The 23,248-nt window shown below is 39.1% G+C and overlaps 1 protein-coding gene across 4 annotated transcripts in view; it reads left to right on the top strand.

The window, feature by feature from the left end:
* The window catches only part of nectin1b (nectin cell adhesion molecule 1b), a 241,582-nt gene that overhangs the window by 77,149 nt on the left and 141,185 nt on the right, over positions 1–23,248 (top strand). For all 4 annotated transcript variants that reach the window (XM_037677635.1, XM_037677636.1, XM_037677637.1 and 1 more), the window contains exon 5: positions 8,131–8,282. In XM_037677635.1, the coding sequence (XP_037533563.1) occupies positions 8,131–8,282 (152 nt within the window). The remainder of the gene's footprint in view (positions 1–8,130; positions 8,283–23,248) is intronic.

Here is a 23,248-nt window from a genome sequence, read left to right on the forward strand (position 1 = left end):
TAGACTACTGTGCCCTCATTGGATCAACTCCACCATCTATGAGATTTTAATGAGACACAGGCAGATTCTTCCTTTTTTCTTTCTTCTGCATTTATATTTATTTTATACGCAGGGATACTGATGCGTACACAGCAGCTGAATAAGGCAGCAAGAAGGAGTGCATTCAGCCTGTTTGGGGTTGTTTTTTTTGTATTTATTTGAAGCGAGGCGAGATAGGAAGGGAAGAGGCGGCGGCTGAAGAGATGTGATCTAGAAAGACGAGGGCACAGAGCTGACAGATAGGAGAGGACGGCCATTGCTGCACTGAAAATGAGATGCCAAATCTGTTGTGAAGGTTCCCCTGGGCTTCACTGTGGAGGTCAGAACAAGGCTGTGATGGAGCGCTCTGGAGCTGCCTGGCAGAGCTGCGTCACTATCACAGGAGCAAGGAGGTGTAGCCAACTCCACCCCATAGTTCTGCTTTGGGTCCGATCACGATCAACTAGGTTCTTGAGCTTTGAGGGGTTTATGTTTACTTGGCGTCACTTCCTGTTGTTATTTGTTTTATTTTCAAATGATCGCATTTTTGTTCTTTGCCTCGGCACATAGTGTTCTTGAGGGAATCATCTGAGCAGCTTTTTTTTTTTTCTTCTCAGATCATAATTTCAAAGTTATTTTTCAAAATGGGTGAATGGGCTGAAAAAGTGCAGAGTTGAGTAAAAACTTCTCTCCACCCAATTTAAACTTTATTTCCTACAGGTTAAGACAAATAACACGCAATAACGTTTTTGCTCGTGTGTGTGTGTCTGTTACTAAAATATCTTATGAACCACTTTAAAGAGTCTATGACATCAAATGTTAGTAATAAATATGAATACATTTCTGGAAATGTAACATTAACAACGTATTGCAAACAGAACATTGTGCGATGAAGAGTCGGTGAGATATTTGGATGCACAGTAACAGGAAGTGATGACAACGGAGAATGTAAACAGAGTGTTGCTACAACGGCTAACAACACAGACAGTAGAGAAGAATCTGGTGTTTCTTTAGATTATTTTAAGTTACTATCAGAGAGGAGTCAGAGTTCAAATTAGATTATCAATAAGCAAAGACCAGGTAGCTCCTTTTCAAAGAGTTCACCTCTGATATCACTTCCTGTTTGACTTGGCTGCACCAAGTTCAGACGAAAATATGCCAGTTAAGTGACAAAATGGATAAAATCATGTGTATCATGTCAATTTTTTTTTTTTAAATAAAGACATTTTTTCTGTCTTTTTTACACAGGCACTTTAAAATCAACCCAACTGAACTTGGCCAAGCGTATAGCAAGCGTATTAATTACTCTAAATCAGTCATTTTTAGGGATACCGAGCTAATTCACAAAAACTAGATAGTATGCGATAATTTGAGGAGGTGGTAACACGTCGTGTAACACCTTGGGATTTTACCTGACATTGCACAATTTTTTTTCATTTGTTTTTTAAGTTTAACCAACCTTATTTATAAGATTTTCTCCATAGAAATAGATTGATCATCTTATGTTGGTTATAAACTCTGTTAATAGTCACCATAAGATGATCTTAATTTAAAATTCAGGCATGAAAGGCGGATGTGAATATGCATTCCTTTAAGGATTTCATGGCTTTTCATTTGTGAAGTGTTTTGTCGTAGGGCATTCCCTATTATGCTTATTTCTGGAGCCTGTTTTTGGAGCGTACTGTAGTTTCTGAGTGGGTACCAGTAAAGTCAATGGGTTGTAGGAGGGCTTCAAAGCTGCTTTATTTTATCCCTTACAGCTGAATTACTTGTGTGATAAGATTTCTGACTTTGTTTTTCTTTCTTGTCTACCATTGAAAAGCTATTTTCTAGCAGATATAAAGCCCCATTGCTTTCCAAAATGCATTTTCAGTTTCTCAAAGACCAAATACTCTATAAATAAATTTAAAAAAAGTGTGTTTTGTTTTTACTTCATTTCACAGTGCGTTTACTTCAAAACTCTAATTAGCTTGCTTGCTTATCTTTATTATGAAAATGAGATTCTATTAATCATGTTGATTAAAAGCCACATAAGGACAGCTGTTGGTTGATTTCTTTAGCCGCCAGTGGCTGTGTATGAAGCTCACAGATACTTAATGGCCTTTAGGAATGATATTTAAGGCACAGATTTGTTGAAAGTACAGCCAGTCCTGATGTCACGAAGGCCAGAATGGCAGATTACATCTGTTCTTTTGAAGCAAAAACAAATCTTGAACACGAGTAGCAACGAATCGTTCATTTGATCATTTGAGGGAGGGAGGAAGGGTGAGTGGTTGGTTGAAGTTAAAATTATTCTTATTGGGTAGATTATACTTTTTTAACTGAAGCAATTTTTAGACAGGGTTTTTGGCTATTGTTGGTTTTATTCTAAAAAAAAAGTGTGGATTTTAACCTAAATGTCTTGACTAATAACTGGTTAACAGGTGCTTTGAGTTTTAGTGAGGGCACATTTTACAGCAACCAAAGTACACGATTAAAAGAAGGCCTCCACAGCTAATGCACCTCAACAAACAGAATGCGAAACTAACACAGCCAGTTTTACAGATAATGCGCTAAACTTTGGTGTGATAGTAGTTAACAGGGTCCCCAGAGAGTTTGAAAATCAAGGAAAACATGTTCACATTTTACAGACAGAGAACTCAGGGACATTAAGAAAGACATTGAAACTCAGGGAAGGTAAATGCTGATCTGCTGATTAAATGATATCTCTGAGATTTTGATGTGTACATGTATTAAAACTAGTATTCAATATCACTGAGTGCATGTTGAGCTCCTACAGTGTACATGGCATATGTATCTTTACTGAGTGGCTATGGTGACTTTAGTATCTGATGGCATATAGTATATTTAGGAATGATTGCGTATGCATTTACCCCAGAATACAGTGTACCTACTGTCATTTCTGAATGAGATTTTGACTCCACCTAAGTTCTGAGCATGTTGTGTGAATCAAATAGTACCTGACATTTCAGGATTTACTCAAGAATTGTGTTTTCCTGAAGTGCTGGAAACCCTAAGTCATGCCTTATCTTATACTCTAAGTATACCCTAAGTAGCACACGAAAGCAGCTCTTTCAAGGAATGCTAGTTCTAATATGTTAGGAGTATTAAGAACATTATAAAAATAATCACATCAAAATACGTCCACTGATTCATGAAATATTTAGCAAACAAACACAGAAACAGGTCATTACATGATCACCTTTTATGGCGTCGGGCAGTTAAGATCTCAGCTCAAGTTTGACCAAGTTTGGGCCGAGATGGGGTGGAGGTAGAGCAGCCGACTTGGGACCAGAAAGTCGTTGTTCGACTCCCTGCCATCCCCGCATGTTGTGGCATCCCTGAGCAAGACACCTAATCCCTATTTGCTCCCCAGGTGCTTGCATAGCTGCCCACTGCTCCACCTGGCTGCAGCTCACCTGCGATGGGTTACATGCAGAGAACTAATTTTGCCGTTGTATGCAGTGGTGTAGTGTACGTGATAGGCGGGTATACGGAGTATACCCAATAGAAAAGCTTAAGAATTCCAGTATACCCACTTAAAAGTGCCCAGTGATGCATATCATTAGGCATGTGTCATTGATACGTTAAACGGCAGTTAAATGCTTCTATCGGTATGTAGAGCTTGTTTATTACATTTGCTTATCCAGCAAATTATTGTATAATTAATACTTCTGTACTTACTACTTAATACTTGAACATGTTTTGCATTGATCCGCTTTTATAAATTCTATTACATGGTTTTAATACAAAGTCAACTGTTGGACAAAATGTGTTGTTCATTTACCGTATTCAAATATAATCATCAAATTTGGAAATATTCAATACGCTTAAAACTCAAAATAAAATTACGTTTTTATTGTACTAACCAGTGTACTTTGGTTTCTAAGCTCAGTATACAGACTGACCGTGGTAAAGTTAGTTTTACGTTGGACGTTGGACATTCGCGCTCCATGGCTTCAGCGGTGTCCAACGTAAAACTAACTTTACCGCGATGTACCCACTACAAAAATGTAGGCTACACCACTGATTGTGTGGGAACATACAATGATGACATCACGTAGCACTTTACTTTACTTTACAAAATGTATAAATCTGTGCAACAATCTGCCACCCTCAGAAGATGTCAGTAATCTTATTGAGTTGGAAACATCTTGTTAAACATCTGCAGCAGCAGATCAAATCAGCATTTTGGAAAAGATGCAGACAGAGATAAATCTGTTTGTTCACGTCTCACTTCTTTTATCTGGAGTTGTGTCATTCCTTTCTGTTTCCATGCCGTTGGTTCTGGAGGGTGAGGACGTGTGTGAAACCAAATCTAATCCAAGATGTTGTAGAGATGACCGCCCACCCGCTTCAAATTGAGTTGGGGAAATTCGTGCAAAAGACCAAAAATGATCCGTCAATGCGCAGAGAAACAATGTGTCAGGTTGTCCTGGCATGTCTTCTGCAGGGACGTGGGTTGTGGAATGGAGACTTTATGGTGTAGCATCTGTGTCAGATCCCATCAGATTGGTATCTGGAGAGTTTATAGAGTTCCAGAGAACACCTCTGATTAGTTTTTGTGCTGTTTTAGCCCTTCCTAAACTGGTCTTGTGGGTCCCACTCCTGTCCTACGTACAATTAGCAGAAAGTATTGAGATGTTTTTTTTTTTTCTTTCTTCAGAAGACTTAATGCACATCATGATAAAAAATAACTTGCAAAACATGTCTAACTTGGAAAACCCTAAAAGATATGACTCACCAGCTGTTTTCAGTCTGAGGCGGCACATATCTTCCCAAATATCATCCTCAGAGATAAAATGTATCGTCTCCATTCTCCTTATATGGATTTCCATGACTGTTGTTTCTCATTAGGATAATACCATCTGCTTAATTAGCAGCATATTTGTTTAATGACACCATCAGTTTATTATCTCTAAACCAATTAGATATTTTTATTATTTTACTTTGAAAAAGAAATCTGTATTTCAAGGTTCACACTATTGTTTATTAGTTATTTTTAACATTTCATGCATGTTATTGTATAATTAATGCAAATCAAGGTCAAGGTTCTTTACTGCCGTTCACATCACATGTGGTACATGTGGTAAAATGAAATTGTGTGCACAGAATCCCAGTTACTTCTTCTACAAACTACAGTAATTGTACTAGAAACTACTACTTTAGCTATTATTTTAACAAAATGTTATCGGGTAGCTCGTTCTAAATTTAGATTTTTGTAACTTTTATTCCGTTTCAAATTATTTCACTTTTTTCACAAGATATTCCACATAGAAAAACAAAGTAGACTGAACTATTTTCGATTTCTTCAAAAATATTGTTCTTTTTGAAATTTGCTTCAGCATACTTGTTATGTTTTGACCTCTTGTGCAACTTTTTCTTTTTAAGCTATCATTTTACCACTTTTAGCTTTCAGCTAGCCTTTTGCTATTTTTTTTTTCTTTTAGCTACTGCTACTTTTAGCTTTTAGATAACCTTTTGCAGTTTATGGTTTTCACTTACCTTCTTTGAACTCACATTTTACAGCTTTTAGCTATATGACTTTGCCACTTTTAACATTTAGAGAGGTTTTGGCTAATTTTAACTTGCAGTTTATTTATTATTTTTTATCTTACACTTTCCTGCTTCTAACGATCATTTAGCCATTTTTAGCTTTAAGCTTGTGTTTTGCTCCATTCAGTTTTTAGCTAGTGTTCAGCTTATTTTAGATTTAATAACAACACTGTTGCAGCATATTTGGCAAATTTCAACATTCAGCACTTCACATTCATTCATACATTCATGTTCGTGCTGCTGTTCGGCGTATTGTTTTTATGCTATTAGGGCTTAGCGTATTTTTTGTAGATTTTTTTTTTCTTAGTTCTTATCTTAGATCTTTTTACTGTTTTTCCTTTACATTTTATTGTGGGATGTAACTGGGACCCTGAGTACACAATCTCGTTCCACCACATGTACCACATGTTGTATGACAATAAAGATACTCTGACTTTGACATTCACACTGTATTTTAGCAGAAAATTAAATGTCTCAGCTTTAATTTTCCTTGTTAGTCAATAGAAACTTGTTACAAAATAACGTGATGAGCAACGTTACTTGACCTGTCAGCTGACGTAATGTTATAGCTAATCTGTGTATTTCTACAAATAAAAGCTAAATGTTTTGTTCGTTTTGAATCAGGCATTTGAATCCGGCTGCTGTCGCTGTTTATTTGAGCCAGAGTGTGCAGAAGTAGAGCTCCCACTGATTACAGAGAGGACAAGAACAGAATAAATGTGCAAAGATAAAAGATCAGCTTAATTGAACAAAATAACTTTTAGTGGTATGTCTGTTCGTCAAAATCATGTTTTCCTTTGAGAAAAGATTATTTGTTGTGTGATGTCTTTTTTTTTTTTTTGATTGTCAGTAGTTTAAACAAAAACACAGCAAGTATAATATTAAGAATACATATATTTTTAGGAATAAATATTCATTTCTTTCAGCTATGCAATGATAAACGCAGTTCCCCCCGCCCCTAAAAATAACTTTCACCTTCAAAAAATCCCACGGTTTCAAGTGAAGCCAGGATGTCCGATTGCTGCAGCCCCCACACATCAGCATCTGCACACAGAGCTTGCATACACGAGGAGCCTAGACTGTCTTCAAAAAAATCTGTATCACTCTCAAGCTGTTTGTCAGTCTTTCATGTTGCTGCCCCTCAGGCTCCACTCGTGCACACAACACAGACAGGCACAAATCACACAAATGCATACAAGGCTGTCCACGGCAGAACCAGTGGTGAATCGCAGTTTGCAAGCCTTTCATTTCTGCAGCAAATCAATTGGGCTTTGCAGAACTCAGCATTTGATAGAGGCTCACAAGTTAACTGATTATTGAATCGTGACATACTGTATCGGGGGATGTTTGCGGTTCCACTGTGATTGCTTCACTAAGGTGGCCGATGGAAAAACAACTCCAGCTCAGCTTTTTAAAACTTTTTTTTCCTGAACTGTTTCAACATGTAAAAAAATAGTTTTATATGGCATTCATTTCCTATTACAGCTTCCTCTCTCCTGCTGTCATTGAAGAACCTTGTTAAAAGCCTGTTTAGTTAAACCTCAAGTGCCTGATTTGTGACCATTGTTAGCATGAGACCTAACTTTGTTTCCCCCTCTGTAATCTCATCTTGCATTCTCTCATTTCACTAAATGAGGCACCATATTGTTTTTTAATGTTCTTACGCATTAGATCCTCTCAAAGTGTTTTTCTGACCCAGGCATGACAAAAGAACATCTTTGCAGCATCGTCATTGTCGTCTCAGTCAGAGCGGAGAGCCATTCAGCGGGATCACAATTGTATTTGTAATTCTGCCTAAGCTGAGCCCATTCAAAGCAGCTGATGAAGCTGATAGAGTGGAAGGCGACAGGAAACGGCTAATTGTCACGAAAGTTGAAACCTTTTCCCGCCTGTGGCCATAAAAGCGGTGCAGATAATAGAGTAGAGGGCTGCTGCGTTCATGATCTGTGACCTCGGAGTGGGCAGGCCCCGATCAAAGGACACGGGCGAGTCTGAACGCGGTGAGGACAGCGAACCATAAAGACAAACACCTTCAGGAAAGAAACTGGGCCTCGCGTCTCAGTGGCAACCTAGCGTTCAGTAGATTCTGCATTTATCGCTTGATCAGCCGCCTCTCCTGACAGCTCCCTTGAGTTTTGGGTTCAGACGTCTGAGCTGTGCTGTAGATGAGGAAGGAGCCCCCCCCCCCATCGCTACCCTGTTCCCCTACCACCACTGTCAGTTTTGTATTCCACATGCTGAAGCAGCCCATTCTCAAGCATCAGCTATATCTTACCTGTTTGAGCCTGCTGGGATTCCCTGTCCTCATAATTTTGTTTGGACTTGATGGATGACAGCTGAAATACAACGCTGTCAAATATTCTTGGCATTTATCTCACCCCTACATGCAGGGCTGTTTTGCACGGGAGACTGTTTTTTTTTGTGTGTGTGGGTTTTGAATTGCCTTGCTGCATCGAGGAGGGATGTATTTATTTATTTATTTTTCTGTGCTTTGGAGTAATTCTCCTTTTTTTTTTTTTATGTGGTCTGCATTATTGCCTCTCTTTCTCACCACAGCCTGAACGGCTCCCTGCCCAGCAATGTGGAGATCAAGAACAACACTCTGCACTTCAAGGGGCCGGTGACCAATGACCTGGCAGGAACCTACGTCTGCGACGCCACCAACGGCATCGGGACTCGCACCGGCATCGTTGACGTCAACATCACAGGTAGGTGTACAGCGCTTGTCCTCTTGGCTCTTTCTCTTCAGTAACGCTGGCATGGCTTCATCAATGCAGTAGCCCTTTATAAAATAAAAGCTTTTGTTTCAGATTAAGCTTACATAAAAAAAATAATAATTTCATCCAATCATCTTTGTGTTTCCTATGTGGAGGCCTGTATTTGAGGCAGGTTAGATGAGGGAAACTATAATCCCCTCATTGTTTAAGTATCAGAGCTCTACACACATTAACAACCACCACCCTTTTTTCATCCTGTGTGGGAGCAAACTAACACAGGTCTATCATCGGCGCCTAAAATAACAGCAAGGAAATTGGGGTTTTTAGGTGAGGGTACTGTATTGATCATAGTTTGCTCACATCACACTCCCATTTCCCCAAACGGCTCGTTTCTCTGTTGCAGCTGAGCTCTGAGCTCCTTCTTTTGACTCTTCTGTTTTCTGGGGAAACAAAACGCTGAGCAAAACTGATTCAGTCTCCGAGCCTTCCACATAATTGCTGGCACACATGAACTGTGGTTCCTCTTGGTTCTAATCCACGGGGGAATTTATTGTGCACCCAAAGCCCCAGCTACATTATCAACCAGATCTCACTCTACAGCCAACAAACGAGGGGATCTTCATGTGATTGGTAGCAGCTGTGTGTGTGGTATTGCGAGACTGTGACAGTTTTGGTCTGGTCGAACTGGAACAACACCCCTCCTCCTCCTTTTTTTGCTTGATTCTGGGAATTGGCGTGTTGTAACTCGCATCGCTTTGCATGTTGACTCTTGTGTCTCTGAAATGCCATGCTTGTTGTGAAATGAACAGCTGTCCCCTTACAGTATCATTTGTTTCTGTTTCCTCTGATTCTGTGTGCTATTTTCCCACAAGATAATACAAAGCTGCTTTAGAGGATGTGAGGACATTACCTGCAATCCAAAGTAGCCAAATTAGTGATGTGATATAAATCTCAAAGGAGCGTAACCTTTAGATACTGGAAACTGAGGAAGTAATCTTATGTCAGAAAATCACTATGCATCAGCTTGAATTAAGTTAGTTTGTTTCAAGGAGACGAACTGTTTGACTCGAAACTCTGTACCCCTTATGGTAAGACAAAGCAAAGGCACTGAAGTAATTTTCTATTTCTGCTTTTCATTGATCGCTTAAATTAACAAACCATAACATGGTTGTCCCAGCAGTCTTTTTGTGTATTCTCATTTGTCTGTATAATTTTATTGTGTGAGCAAAGTGAACAATGCATGGGCACATGGCTTGAGTCTGTTCAGTTGCAGATTGTCTTTTTTTGTTTTTAAGACGTCGCAGCCTTTAAAAGGCTTGCACGTTGTTCAGGTAAAAGCTCTGAAATCACTCCTGGTTGTCTGCAGTTAAAAAGACATTTTGCCTACAAATGTGAATTTTACTGTGATAAATATACTCGGCTATTAAACATCATACAATTAAAAGCCATAAAGCTGTACATTGAAGACTCATTATCATGATTTCAGGGCTATTCCAGAGAGATTCAATGCACAAAACCGTAAGTTATTCTCTCCCACAGAAGGAAGTAGGTTTTTCCTCTTGAACCTCCTTTATCACGGTAAAGCAAATTTGCATAATGCATGCATCATAGTTTGTTTGTTACCAACGTTTAAAAAAAAAAGACCCACTGTCTCATAGGCTACTTATTTTTAACAACTAGTTTAACAGATCAAATTAGATGGGTCTGGTTGGAGTCAGGTTTTAAAGAAACTCTGTTTGTTGTATCCATCCTAGAGCAGAAACATAGTTTTTAATCATTATAATAAAAAAAGGGAGTTACCAGCTTCCATTTTTTGTGTGTGGCTACATCTAGGTATTAGAAAGATTAATTTCAAAAATTGGGTTGCCACGTCAAAATCTAAGATGGCTGCCACCATAAATGTTCGTCTTATAAGCTGGATAACTTAAAAAATTAAAAACATGTCAACTTCCATTTTGGTGTGTGGCTGCATTTGTGAATCCAAAAGGTCACAATTGCACCATGTGCCTATTCAGCTTCGCTGCTGTGATGATAGAAGCTTCCATGTTGTACAGAGGCAGGTGATTGGCCGGTAGTTGGATGGGATTGCCCCTTTCTGAGGGTCTTTCATGATCAAGAGTGTTCAGCCTTGAGTCAGTCACTATCTTGAATGTCTGCCACTGTAATTAGCACTTGCTCTTGGAGTCTACGGTGTTGACCTTTCCATTAGTAGTTGGTTCATTTGTGCTGCCAAGCGTTCATGGAGAGCAGTCAGTTTCTTTAGCCGGTAAATGTGGATCATGTCAGGCCCAAGTGCAGTCCAGCTCTTTGTTCCTGAAACTCTGTCTTGATTGTCTGCCACTGTAATGAGCACTGGTTCTTGTTCTGAGAGATTACAGAGAGAGATCTTAGAATGTGTAGCTATGGAACATTATTATATGATGTCTCTTTTTCCTATATGTTTATCCATGATTGCTCTGTCTCAACTCTTATGTTCTTCCCCTGCCATTGAGAGTACATTCTGAATGGTGTGGTGGAGACTACCCTATTTATCCTCTTGGCTTCTTCTTCTTGAGTGCACCTCTGTAGGCGAGTGGCCAGGGCTTTAAGAAGTTGATTGGCAGTCTCTAGAGACATGTTGTGGTATATTATTATTTTTTTATTTTTTATTTTTTTTGTGTGTGGTGGTGGCTCTTTATTCAATGCACCTCCTTTCACTTATTCTAACAGCTCACTCATTTCTCTTCCAGACTCCTTCTCCATGGTGAGCAATGCTCCTTATTCATTGTAGGCTTGATTCAAGCAAGTCAAGGATCACTGTGGCTGTGGCAAATACCAGCTTAGTGGTTTTTACTGGTGTCAGTATGGATACTTAGTGATGCTTCATTCATGTCTTCTAGAAGACTTTCAGAAGGATTGTCACTTAGCCTTGGCAAGGTGTGCACGTTGTAGCTGCCTAGCTTGGTCACAATATTCATTTTTAGGTCAGCTGCCCTTGCGTAGCATCTTTGTTGTACCTCATCAATCTCTAGGTACGATAGCAGATTTTTTTTTCCTGAAATGTAGGAACATTGGGTATGAAATTGTTTCTGGGTCAATCTGGATGATGGGTATTGATGTTTCCATAGTTCCCACATTCTTCTCATATAGACCCTCTCTCTAGGCTTGCTTGCATAGAAGCATTCCACCACTGTTACATTCCCTCCCCTAGTCTGTGCATGTCTTGTTCCAGTAGCCCATTTCTCATCAGAATGTCCTGGTTCCCTAACATCTGATACAAACCTTGTTAATCTGGGCGATGTCTGAGCTGGCATGGCCACATTATTAGGTCTCTTACTTGTTATGTAACCAAGGTTGCTCAGAGGATGGTACAGAGAGACCAAGGCCACCATTGGCCACCACTTGCCATTGTGCCTTGTCATGGATAAAATTGTCCCCTCCACTTGCCAGAATCTTTCACTCTGCGCCGCCAAGGACAAGAAAATTAAAATAAAAACCTACCTCTTTTTATACACAGTGTAACACCTACCCACTTGAACATCTTGCACCAAAAGTATTAAGATTCACTTTCATTCCCTGTACAATTTCAGTTCAGAAAAATACATCTCGGAAAGTACAAATGTTCACTATTCAAATATTTTAGCAACAGGGGACATCGTTATACTGCTTGTTTAAATAGAATGGCACAAGAGCTTGAAACTTACAATATTGCAGACACAATATGTTTAATTAATTAATTAATTAATTAATTAATTAATTAATTAATTAATTAATTAATTATTATGTTTAAACACTTTAAAATAAGGAACAAGATATTGGGTTCAGTAGTAGTAAAAATATTATTCTAAAAGGTGCCAAACTGGCGGCATTCTGTTGAAACATTGTCTTTTTTGTATCTTTTAATGTTTTATATTGAGCAGTTTTCTGAAACATTATGATGCTAGTCGGCAGGAAGCATTTATTCCAGTACATCAGCCATGGTTGAAAATGTATATTAATATCCATGCCAGGAGGAAAGTTGCTTTCTTGTGGGGGAAACTGATTGAGCTTCCCAAAGCCCTAGTAATATCTAGAATAATACCCCAATACCCAGATGAGTTCACCAGTAAATGCTTCAGATGCAGGACAGAAGCAAATTGGATGGAATCAGAGAGAAGCTGCAAAAAGAAGGGCAAGAGTAAAGGAGGAGGGACTGCAAAAAATTATTGATCTGGAAACGTTCCTGGGAAGGAATGCCTCTGCACTCCATTTGTTAAACTGTTGGCCATGAGTTTCTGTTTATGTTGTCTTCTTAGAAAGTCCACATCCTACTTGCTGATACAACACTATTCATAGTCCTCTGTGGAACCAATGTGCTTCTCTTTGTTGATTTTTTTAACAGTTTGTGAAATTTTACCCTAACATTAAACCATAGCAATGTAGTTTATTTTCGTAGAGAATAAAAATCTCAGTTGTATTGAAATCACCATTAAGGTTAAAAATATGTACCGGTATGTTTTTTGTCTGCTTGACAGTTTGATAGCAGTAAAATAGCTTCACTTTTGATATGTGGAGTTACAGTCGTGCCAAAACACGTCTGGAATATTAAATATCACAGAGCACCTGGTCACCTTTTTGTATCCTCTAAAGTAATAAGCTGGCTGGATACAACTTGCAAGTGTTCTATACCTTTACAAGGTAAAAGGACAGAATTTCCCAAAGGGGATCATACAAGCCTTAAAAGCATGTTGCTGGTTCCCACAGCAACAGTGTCAGGTTAAAGGAAGAACTAGCAGCCTCTCTCCTCCTCCTTCTAAAGTGCAGTTGAGACCCTCAGCTCCAATGTGGCGCCCCGACAAATTTCAGAGAAACCTAAAAAAAACTGACAACAGCAGCCCTGAATCATTAAACAGTTTGGTGCTTTTGAATGAAACATACAGGAACAGAGTAAGTTTGCCTTTGAGTCTCATGCAGGTGCAACAGTTCTGTGTTTTAGTAGTAATATACAGGTGGTATTTGCTTTTTATACTGATATTGTAAAATATTAGCCTGTTTGAGTGTTCGATTGTCAATGCTTGGCTTCACAAAAATGTATGTGAGTGCATTTTAGAGGTTCTTTCTCTTTGTTAGTTTGACGTGAATAATATTGGAGGTGAACTGCAGGGTGGGTACCACATTTCCCTGTGTATTTCTGAAGTGCTCTGTGCTGCCTTGACATTGGCTGCTCTTAATAGAGGTTTAAAGAATATTCTGATGCCTCATTAACTCAGAGAGCCTCTTCTTGCCCCCAAGCAGCTACAGAAAAGTCTGGCTGAAACATGGATGGTGATGGCTGCTGTTTAAGGATGCTGTATTTGGTCTGAGTAATGATACCAGAAAGTTTTCTGCAAAAAAAAGCGACATAGCAATAGTTCTATAGATTTGTTCACTGTAAATACAACCCCAATTCCAAAATAGTTTGGACATGTAAAATGTATAATAAAACAGAATGTAATGATTTGCAAATCATTCCATGTTGATTTTTTTTAAACCACACTTAACTAAATGGACCAACTTTTTGGGAATTAAGGTTGAAAACTTAGCAAAAAAGTATCATTTTAATCAGTTGTCTGAAGAGTTTGTAATAAAGTCTCAACCATATCAGAGATCTCCAACCACCGGACTGGGGACCAGTATCGAGCCTTAGATTATTTGATACTGGGCCAAATTATGCATTATTATTGGTGGTTTGTTCTGAAATCACTTCCTTCTACGCTATTGATATGATGTGAATGGACTGCTCCGTCCACGTGGAAATGTGAACTAACTTCTGACAAACAAACAAACAAACAAGATGGCTGTAATGGTGGAGATAATGAAGCTCACATTACCTGAATCATTTGGTGAGGCATTTTTACTTATCAGCCAACATTAAGGCAAAGAATACCGATACTGATAACTTGAAATAGTTATAGCAACAGATGTTTTCATTCCACGGAGCAACAATTTAAAGTAAAACTCGGTATGTTCTGAATGTATATTTGACATTACACAACCTAGTAAATGCATTGTGCAAAATTGGTTTAATGTCAATTGATCATAGCAAACTAAGGCTAAACTTGTGCAACCAGAAGTTGCAACATATACTGTATATACATATATATATATATATATATACATATACACACATACAAAACAAAGCACATCTAGCCTTAAGCATTAATCTTTAATTGAATCATTAAGCATATGATGCAATTATGACAGAAAATGGAGGATTTACTTGCAGTTACTTTCATACAGATGAACATGTGGTACTTCCAGTTTATCACTGTTGTATTCAGCTGCTCATGAGGACGGACACCAGCCTTTATCCATCTTTTACATTTTTTCCAAACTTTGTTTAGATTTAGGAAGTGTAATAAACTGTATTCCACCCTCTAATTGCTCTGAATAACGCTTGTCTGAATTGCATGTTCCCCCACTGACAACGCTTAACAACATTTTTTTATGTGATTTTTCACAAAGTCCCGCAAAGCGTTCGTAATACAAAAGCCTGACAATGTTGTCAGAGCAATAGGGGGTGTAGCTTCTGCATGTATGAGGCGTTTCACTTCTGGACAAATTGCAATCGCCGATTGGTCAGTTGCTGACGAGCCTACTGGCGTCATGTCGATTTTAGCGCTTGCTTGTCTTGATCACAGTTGTTTTCATGCATCAGTATAAACTTTCAAACTAACTTAGGCAAAGATATGTAAACAACAAACTGGGCTGCAGATCTCCAATGTAAAAGGAAAAAGGCGTAATGACGAGATAGTCTCCACAACTACCCCCCAAAAAAGAAAACTGCATTTAAAAGAAACCACCAAGAGTCCTACATAAATTATAGGCTCATTGCTTCAGGTGATTCACTCGCCCTGAGCATGTGAATCACACTGTAATCTGTAATATGTGGCAACCGGCTATCCAATGACACTCTGAAACCTTTGAAACGGCTTCATTACATGGAGCCTTAGCACCCTTTATTAAAAGAAAAGCCTTTCAAGTGTGGTAAAAATGAAGTATTTGAAATTAGCTCATTGCATCACCGCTGTACAAAGCTTTGTCTAAATGAAGACATAGATGAACCCATATGCACTACTACCAAATGTAGTAGATTGACACAAGCAATACATAGCACACCTGTTTGTTAGCCAACCCCGTACCTTTGTCAGGAAGATAAAATGTCCTCAACAAGTTGTTTGTTTCACTGAAAAGCTATTTTCTCACTGTGGGATGCAACACTGATGGAGCACTTAAGGAAACCAGAATTTAATCAACCTCCTGGTTTTTTGGGGGGGGGGGGGTGGATTCGTAGGAGCTGCATAACTTGTCACCACAGCAGATATCAGGGCCACAGAGCACCTTGTTTCAATTAGCTTGGGGACAGCTTTTGCTGTTTAGATGGCATCGGCTGTTGTGAGTCATCTGTGTAAACGGGTTTTTCCAAGGACATTGGTTCTGCAGATGTGGTGTCATTTGTCAGAATCTAATGAACCACTCCCCGATTTTAATCAGTCCTCGCTCTCAGGAAAAGAGGTGGAGAAAGAAGTTGGATGGAGAAACAAGGAAGAGGGGAAGATGATCTATAGCAAGGAAGATGAGCTTCATGTAATGCTTTCCAGCAAGTGCTTTGCTCATTTACATGCTGTTCAGAATTCTCCTGGGAGAAAGTTTGACAAGTCGTCAGATTTGATTAATCAACTAATTACCAATGGGCATTGGAGGCCATGTTAAAAGTAAAGACAATTACGCAACCCCACAATGGAAGTTCTTCTTGGTGAATCGTTCTCAGCAGCTTTTTAAGTGTCTAATAGGAATGTCACTCAGTCGGTCCATCCTGTGGCGGTGAAAGCCACAGGAAGAGGGCTGAATAGAGTGGTTAAAACCTCAAAGTTCCTCCCCAGCTTAAGAAAGCAAAATCATCCTTTCATTAGGATAACCAGCTTTCCACCATCACACTCGGCTTTTGTCTTTGAAACAAATCAATGCCGCCATCTTAAATTTCTTCCCAGCCCATAAAAATAAGTGATGAATGGTTGTTTTGACATGATGATCTTACAATTATGTCATTTTACCCCCGAGAACGGAGAGGTTGAGGTTTTATTATTGGCAGTTAACAGTGAAATCATATGAGGGAGCATTTTATATACAAATATTTTGGATACATTTGTTTACTCACTTTAAAATGTATTCTCTCACACAGCCAAGCTGATTCTTATGAGTTAGAGGTCAAACTGTTTAAAGACAATTCATTATTCTAGCTGTATTTGGTGGATCAGCTGGGAAGAATGATATTGGATCTGTTAGGGGTCAACTTGCATGTGAAGCCTTTGGAGATTTCTCCATAAGGCTCAACGCACCAACCTTCATGCTCATTTTCTCGGAGCCGAGATTCAGTCAGTTTTGCTACAGGGCTTTACTACTCCGGTTAAACTGGATGAAGTGAGTGCGTTCTCTTCAATTTCGCAGGAAAAAGTAAGGACGGATCCTTCTGAAAGCTCAGGCTATCGGTGCCAACATCTGTTCACGGTTGCTTGAACTAGCAGTAGTTGGCTCCTGTTTGAGAAAATCAAGTTAGGAGTGGAAAGGTGGGAAGGGAAAAAAAATAGAAATCCGAGTCACGTGCGGAAAACGAGACGAACGGTGCAGACAGCGCAGTGGAAATATAAATAAATAAACATACCCACGTGACTGAGGGAGATGCTTCAGTGAGTCTGATTTTTGGAATTTAGTAAAGCAGCAAAAGTGGATGCCAGAAATAAGCTCTGAGGCAAACAGCATCTGTGAGCAGAGCAGAGGCAGAGGTGGAACAGAGGGCAAAAATCATGTTTACACGACTCCACTTAACAGCCTATGTCGACTTCTGATGTTCGCTGGCTGTCACTTTCTCTATCCTCTAATTCCTACAGTTCAGTGATAAGAAGGCAGTGAAACACAGTGATGAGAGAGTGGGTGATGCTCTTTAAAAATCCACCTGTTTGGATATTTGTGCTGTTTATTTTCTGTCTCGCTTTAATCCGGATTGTTAATATGGAGTAGGCAAATGAAGCTAGTGTAAAGAAGATAACAGTTTCTATAATGGTATAATGATTTCAAGCACGTTCCTCCATGACTGCAGCAAAGCACCTTTGGGTAGGTCGAAGTGGCATCAAAAGCATCCTCTTCATAAAAAATAATTATTTAGGAGAGCGTGTTACGTTAAGATGGCATTAGATGTTTTAATTGCTCCTAAATCTGATTACTGGATGTTCAACATGGATTTTGCTGTTTTACATATGTAAAACAATGTAGTATTTGTCAGAAATGTGATATGTATTTATTACATTAGTTGTACAATTTGTGATTTTTCTCATAAAATTACAGTTTTCACCTTTTTAAAAAAAAAGAACAGTATTAAATAATGGAAACATGATCTTGATCCAGTTTATGAAATAAAGCAACTTTCTTGTCCAGACATCATGCAGGATTAAAATAATCCCTAAGACATTACCACCTCAGAATGTCACCTAACTTCACTACGAGCTGGATGTTCAGCATATGTTGCGTACATTTTTCCACAAAGATCTTTTCAAACAAGTACATTTAATTTAATTTGGTGTGTCTAAGCATAAGGAAGGTTCCTTGCGAAAACTGGGTTGCCATGTAAAAATCCAATATGGCTGCCACCATATATGTATATATGTTAACCTTAGCAGGATAACTTTAAAAATAAGCAACGTGCCAACTTCTACTTAGGTTTTGTGGCTACACTGAGGCATAAAAAAGCCCCTTTCAAAAACAGGGTTGTCACATCAAAATCCAAGATGGCTGCCACCATATTTGTGTGCATTGCAACTGGTGGTGGGTTAATTTGCTCCCTCAAAGAAGACAAATGGTAAATGGACTATACTTGTATAGCACCTTTCTATCTTATCAAGATACTCAAAGCGCTTTACAACACAATCTGTGCCCTCATTTACTCATTCATACAGCACTCTAATAGATCTCTACAAAGAATAATCAGTGCTTTATCACATTCATACATCGATGAGACACACATCAAAGGTAATGAGGGGTTCAGTGTCTTGCCCAGGCATACGTTGGCATGTGACTGCTGGTGGAATCGAACCCTCAACTCTTGCAGTGGAGGACGACTGCTCTAATCACTCAGCCACAGCTGCCCCAGACAAGACAAGAAGATAGAAAGAAAAATAACTTACTGGCATTTCCTTTTTCTACACTTTTCCTAAGCACTTGACAGTTTTGCACCAAAAATATTTAGGCTTACTTGCATTCCCTGTTCAAGAAAAACGCATCTCAAAAAACTACAAACACCCACTATTCAAATTCCTGAGCGGCGGGGGACATGGACACTTGTTGTATGTGTCAAGTCATATTTAGGGACAACCCAAAATGAAATCTCCTAGGGCCATTTTCACATATGAACATCAGAGAGTACTTGGAGCATTAGGCCCATTTATTCAAATGTGCCAGTTCATGCACAAATAAGATCCCATTAGTCTAAAGTGATACACAAACAAGAGAGGCCAATACAAATACAAATGCACAAGAAACAAAGGAAGCTCTGATTAATTACACTTTTTGTTTTTCTATCTCTACTGTTTCTATAGCAAGGATGAGTGAAGTGAACAAACCAAAGAGAAGAGACAACTAAGCCCCAGTGAAACATGCACACATAACCATCATGAATCCCCCAGCAAAAAACAAACAAATAATAATAATTTGATCATACAGCTTTCAATTCAATTTAGATCATTCCCTTCTTACACCATAACTCTACATCTTTATGTTTTAAATAAGCACTTTTTTTTGTTACTGCGGCATGTTTAGTTTTTTTCATTGTGATGGTGCACCCGTCACTCCCTGTAATAAAACTTGCAACACTGCAGCAAGAACATCCTTGAATAAAACAAGTAACGCACCATATATTACTGACATCAAACAGCGGTGCTGCTCCATGCAGCCATTTGTCTCCTTCTCCTCTCTGACAGAGACAAGAGACATTATTATGTCGGCTTTGCAAAGGCTCCCATCGCAATGTGAAATTTGTTTGTCTTTGCCTGTCATCTGTCTCAATCTGTGTTCTATACCATATTGCGCCTTCGCCTTCTCACATCACGGCCTGCATTATTCATAGATCCAAAGGCCACTCGTGTGCGTCTTGTTTGTTATTACTTTCATCTCGAGTCGAAACATGTCATGTGACAGGTTGAGGAGCAAATTCAATGTCTTGGTCTCCTGTTTCTCGTCACCCTTGAACTTTCTGCTTTGACATCGACAAACCTGAAAGCTTTAAGATCTAAAGCACGATGAAGTCACTTTCACTCCCCCACGTCTTCACTGTGAGGGGGGGATACTTCTATCTCCGTTCCTGCCAAGATCACACCTCATTATCCAAATGAGACATTAGCATGAGCTGCTCTCTTGCTCGCACAGCATAGGCCGCCCCATGTGTTGTTCTGTGCCAGGGAAAGCACTGAGGGGGAAGACATTGTCTCTAAAATGGAGGAGTGGGATGCTCTCGCTTTTCTAAAGGGGTCTTTTTTATTATTTGAAGAAGACATATCCTGGCTGGAGAGTTGAAATGCAAATGTCACCAGGGGAGACCATGTGAGAGCCGAGCAGCTGAGATCGAAGTGATTTATCTTAACATTTGTTTCTGCATGGCTTGCTGTTTCTGCTCTCCGGAGGATATGCAGAGGAGAGGGATGTGGCAGACAGATGGAGCAGGGGAGGGATTGGCTGAGCCCGGTTAGCCAGGCTCACCTCCTTTACCCTCCTTCTCCTCCTCCTCCTCCTCCTCTTCACTGTCCAGCCGTGTGGTGTTGGATCTGTCACGCCTCCCCGAGAGCCTGATGAAGTAGGTCACATGCTGTCCCAGGGTCTGACCACTGGCTCCAGAGCTGTCGCTGCAGAATCTGTGTGGTGATTCACAGAGCTGAACAAAAACAACAGGAAGAGAAAAAAGGAAGAAAAAAACATCAACGAGGAAAGCGAAGAGCAGGAAAATATGGTAGACAAACAGTGCCCTGACCTCTTACGGCTTAACACATCCCAACATGCAGATTTGTTTGCTTGCTGCCTGCTGACCCAATAACAGCCTTTCCGCTCAACTCTAACGCCACATGCAGGCCACGCAATAAATGGTGAGACGTCTTTTAATAATGCTACTTTATGAGCAAACATGTACTTAAAAGAACATTGGTGTTAAGATGCTGGTGTAAATATTCATTGCTCATTAAAAGTGCATTTAAGGTGATTACAAAAGCCCCCATAGCACAAAGTGATTATCTCCAAGAGCAGAAAAACAAAATGAAGTATCTCCAGTCTTAATGTGGCATATCTGTCCTAATATGCCAGCTTTGTCAAGACCGTAGTGGTGGTATTACAGCTGTAAATCACCACATGTGTAAACTGTTTTATACACCCTAAAATATTACCATACCATAGGGTTTACCAGTATACCACTTCATGTGCTACATTAGCTTATATTTCCCACAATATGTGATAGTTTTATTTGATTTTTTATATATTTATTGCCATACTGCATAATAACTGCATGTTTCACAATCACATACATTTAGTTTTTTGTTGATATAAAGGTTTAATTACTCTAAACCATATTTAACACTATTACATAGCACATAAAATCTTGGGACACAATCTATTTGCATTGATAAATTGTATTTAATCTTTTTTTTTTTTTTAAATATCACTGTGGTGTAGCATGTTGGGTACAGCAAGCTAGCTAACTAGCTAACTAAGATGAAAATGACCTAAAGATGATGAGAGAGATACGATAGAAGAAATACTGCAAAACAGAAGACCTGTGTCTCTAAAAGGATAAAAATTAAGTGTTTCTCCAATCACTGGTGTTTTCTCGTTGTCATTTTATTCCATCATCTCAGAAATGTTACAAGAGTGAATAGCTTACCCACAAACGTTAAATTGAAGGCCTTAGACTTAAAATATCTGTTTACTGCTGACCTGCAGCTGAAACTTTTTTTTTTCATCGCTGTTACTAAAGCCTAGACGTGTATAGTCTGAGCTGTACCGTCTATAGCAATCCCTTTAGACATATCAAAATACAACAAGACATTATTACTCTTACTCTAAATATGGATATATATTTAAATATATGGATATGTTACTTTAAAGGATAATATCAGCATGGGAGACATGCATTATTCAAATGATAACTATTTTATATTAGGTTGGTATAAAATAATATTGAAGCAGGAATAGAAATAGATAAAGCATTTTGAATTGTTTGAACTGTGAACAGATGAGAACAAGAACCGCAGAAGATGATGTCACCAGAGTTTTGTTGAGAGTGTCACACCTTTTTTTTTTTTTTTTCTTGGCGCATCCTCCATGCTTCGCTCCTATTGGTTTTTGATGGGAAATTATATTTGATTCACCTCTCTGAAGCTTTACGTGCTGCGAGTGACATTTACCTGTATGTCATGTAGATTATGCCTCTGAGAAATTAGTGATTTAAAAAAAAAAAATGGAAAAAAGAAAACCAAAGGAAGATAAAGAAGGGATCACGTGAAAAGTCAGAGGAAAGATTTGCCTCAGCCGCGACTCCCCAAGAAGCATGCTTAATTCCTGTCAGTGATGAGCTTTTATTCGTTGTGGCAGAATTACATTTCCATGACTTCACATCCACGGGCGAATTCAGACAGGGGAGTAATGAGGATCTCTAGAAGCACTGAATTAATATGTCTTCTCTGATTGTCCCCATCCTCATTCGCTCATTATGCCATCTCTTATTTGCTGTTGTCACTCGCCAGCCTCTCAGAAAGCACTCGCTCCATCTTCTTTTTCTTCTTGGCGCCACTCCCTAACTCCTTCCTCCTTTTTATCCTTCGTTGTTTGCGGCTTGTTCCTCGATTAGTCACATTAGCGCACCACTCCCTGCGCCACACTTTGAAATCCTTTTTCGTTTTCCCAGCCTCTGTCATAACCTTGTCTAAATGATTGTCGCTAAGACTCTGGAATGTTTGTCTCCCTTTTTTTTTTTTCTTTTCTCTTTTTCATGTGTAGACACGACCTAAGCACACCTAGAAACCTGTAGGACAGAGTTGGGAAACAACTTTTCCTATTCTAAATAAAAATTAAAAAAAAAAATATATATATATATATATATATATATATATATATTAACACTTCTGCTGTTTAATTTGAACTGTGACTTCAACTGAACTAACGCCATCACATCAACTTCCTTTATTGTCCCCATTGCGGGTTGAAAAGTGGAAATTGGAAATACCCCTTGTCCACGCATGTTATGAGCGTGATAACTTGGAAAAATAAGTAAATGGACTGTACTTATACAAAGTATAGCGCCTATCTATCTTATCAAGATACTCAAAGTGCTTTTACATATCCATCTGTGCCCGCATTTACCCACTCATACAGTGCTCTACTATATCTAAACAAAGACTAATCAGTGCTTTAGATCACATTCGTACACTGATGGGACACACATTGGAGGCAATGAGGGGTTCAGTGTCTTGTCTTTTAAGTGAGGTACCCACTTCTATGTTGACGTGTTTCTGCATTTAGGAATAAGACAGGTTCCATCCATCCATTGTCTTTACCCGCTTCTTCCTTTTTGGGTCACAGGGGTCACTGGTGCCTATATCCAGCTATCACCGTGCGAGAGGCAGGGTACACCCAGGATGTGTTTCCAGTCCATCACAGGCACACATAAAGATAAACTAGACAAACAATCATTCACTCGCTCACTCACATCTAGGAACAATTTAGAGTTGACAATCAGCTTTACATGCATGTTTTTGGTCTGTGGGAGTAAACCGGAGTACTCAGAGAAAACACACGCATGCATAGAGAGAACATGCAAACTCCACCAAGAAAGGTCCTGGGCTGTGATTTGAACCGGCAACCTTCTCGCTGAGAGGCAACAACTCTACCAACTGTGCTGCAGTAAGAAAGGTTCACTTCATATATATATA

Source organism: Nematolebias whitei, chromosome 6, assembly GCF_014905685.2.
Source record: "Nematolebias whitei isolate Nwh7 chromosome 6, NemWhi1, whole genome shotgun sequence".
NCBI classification, from domain to species: Eukaryota; Metazoa; Chordata; class Actinopteri; order Cyprinodontiformes; family Rivulidae; genus Nematolebias; species Nematolebias whitei.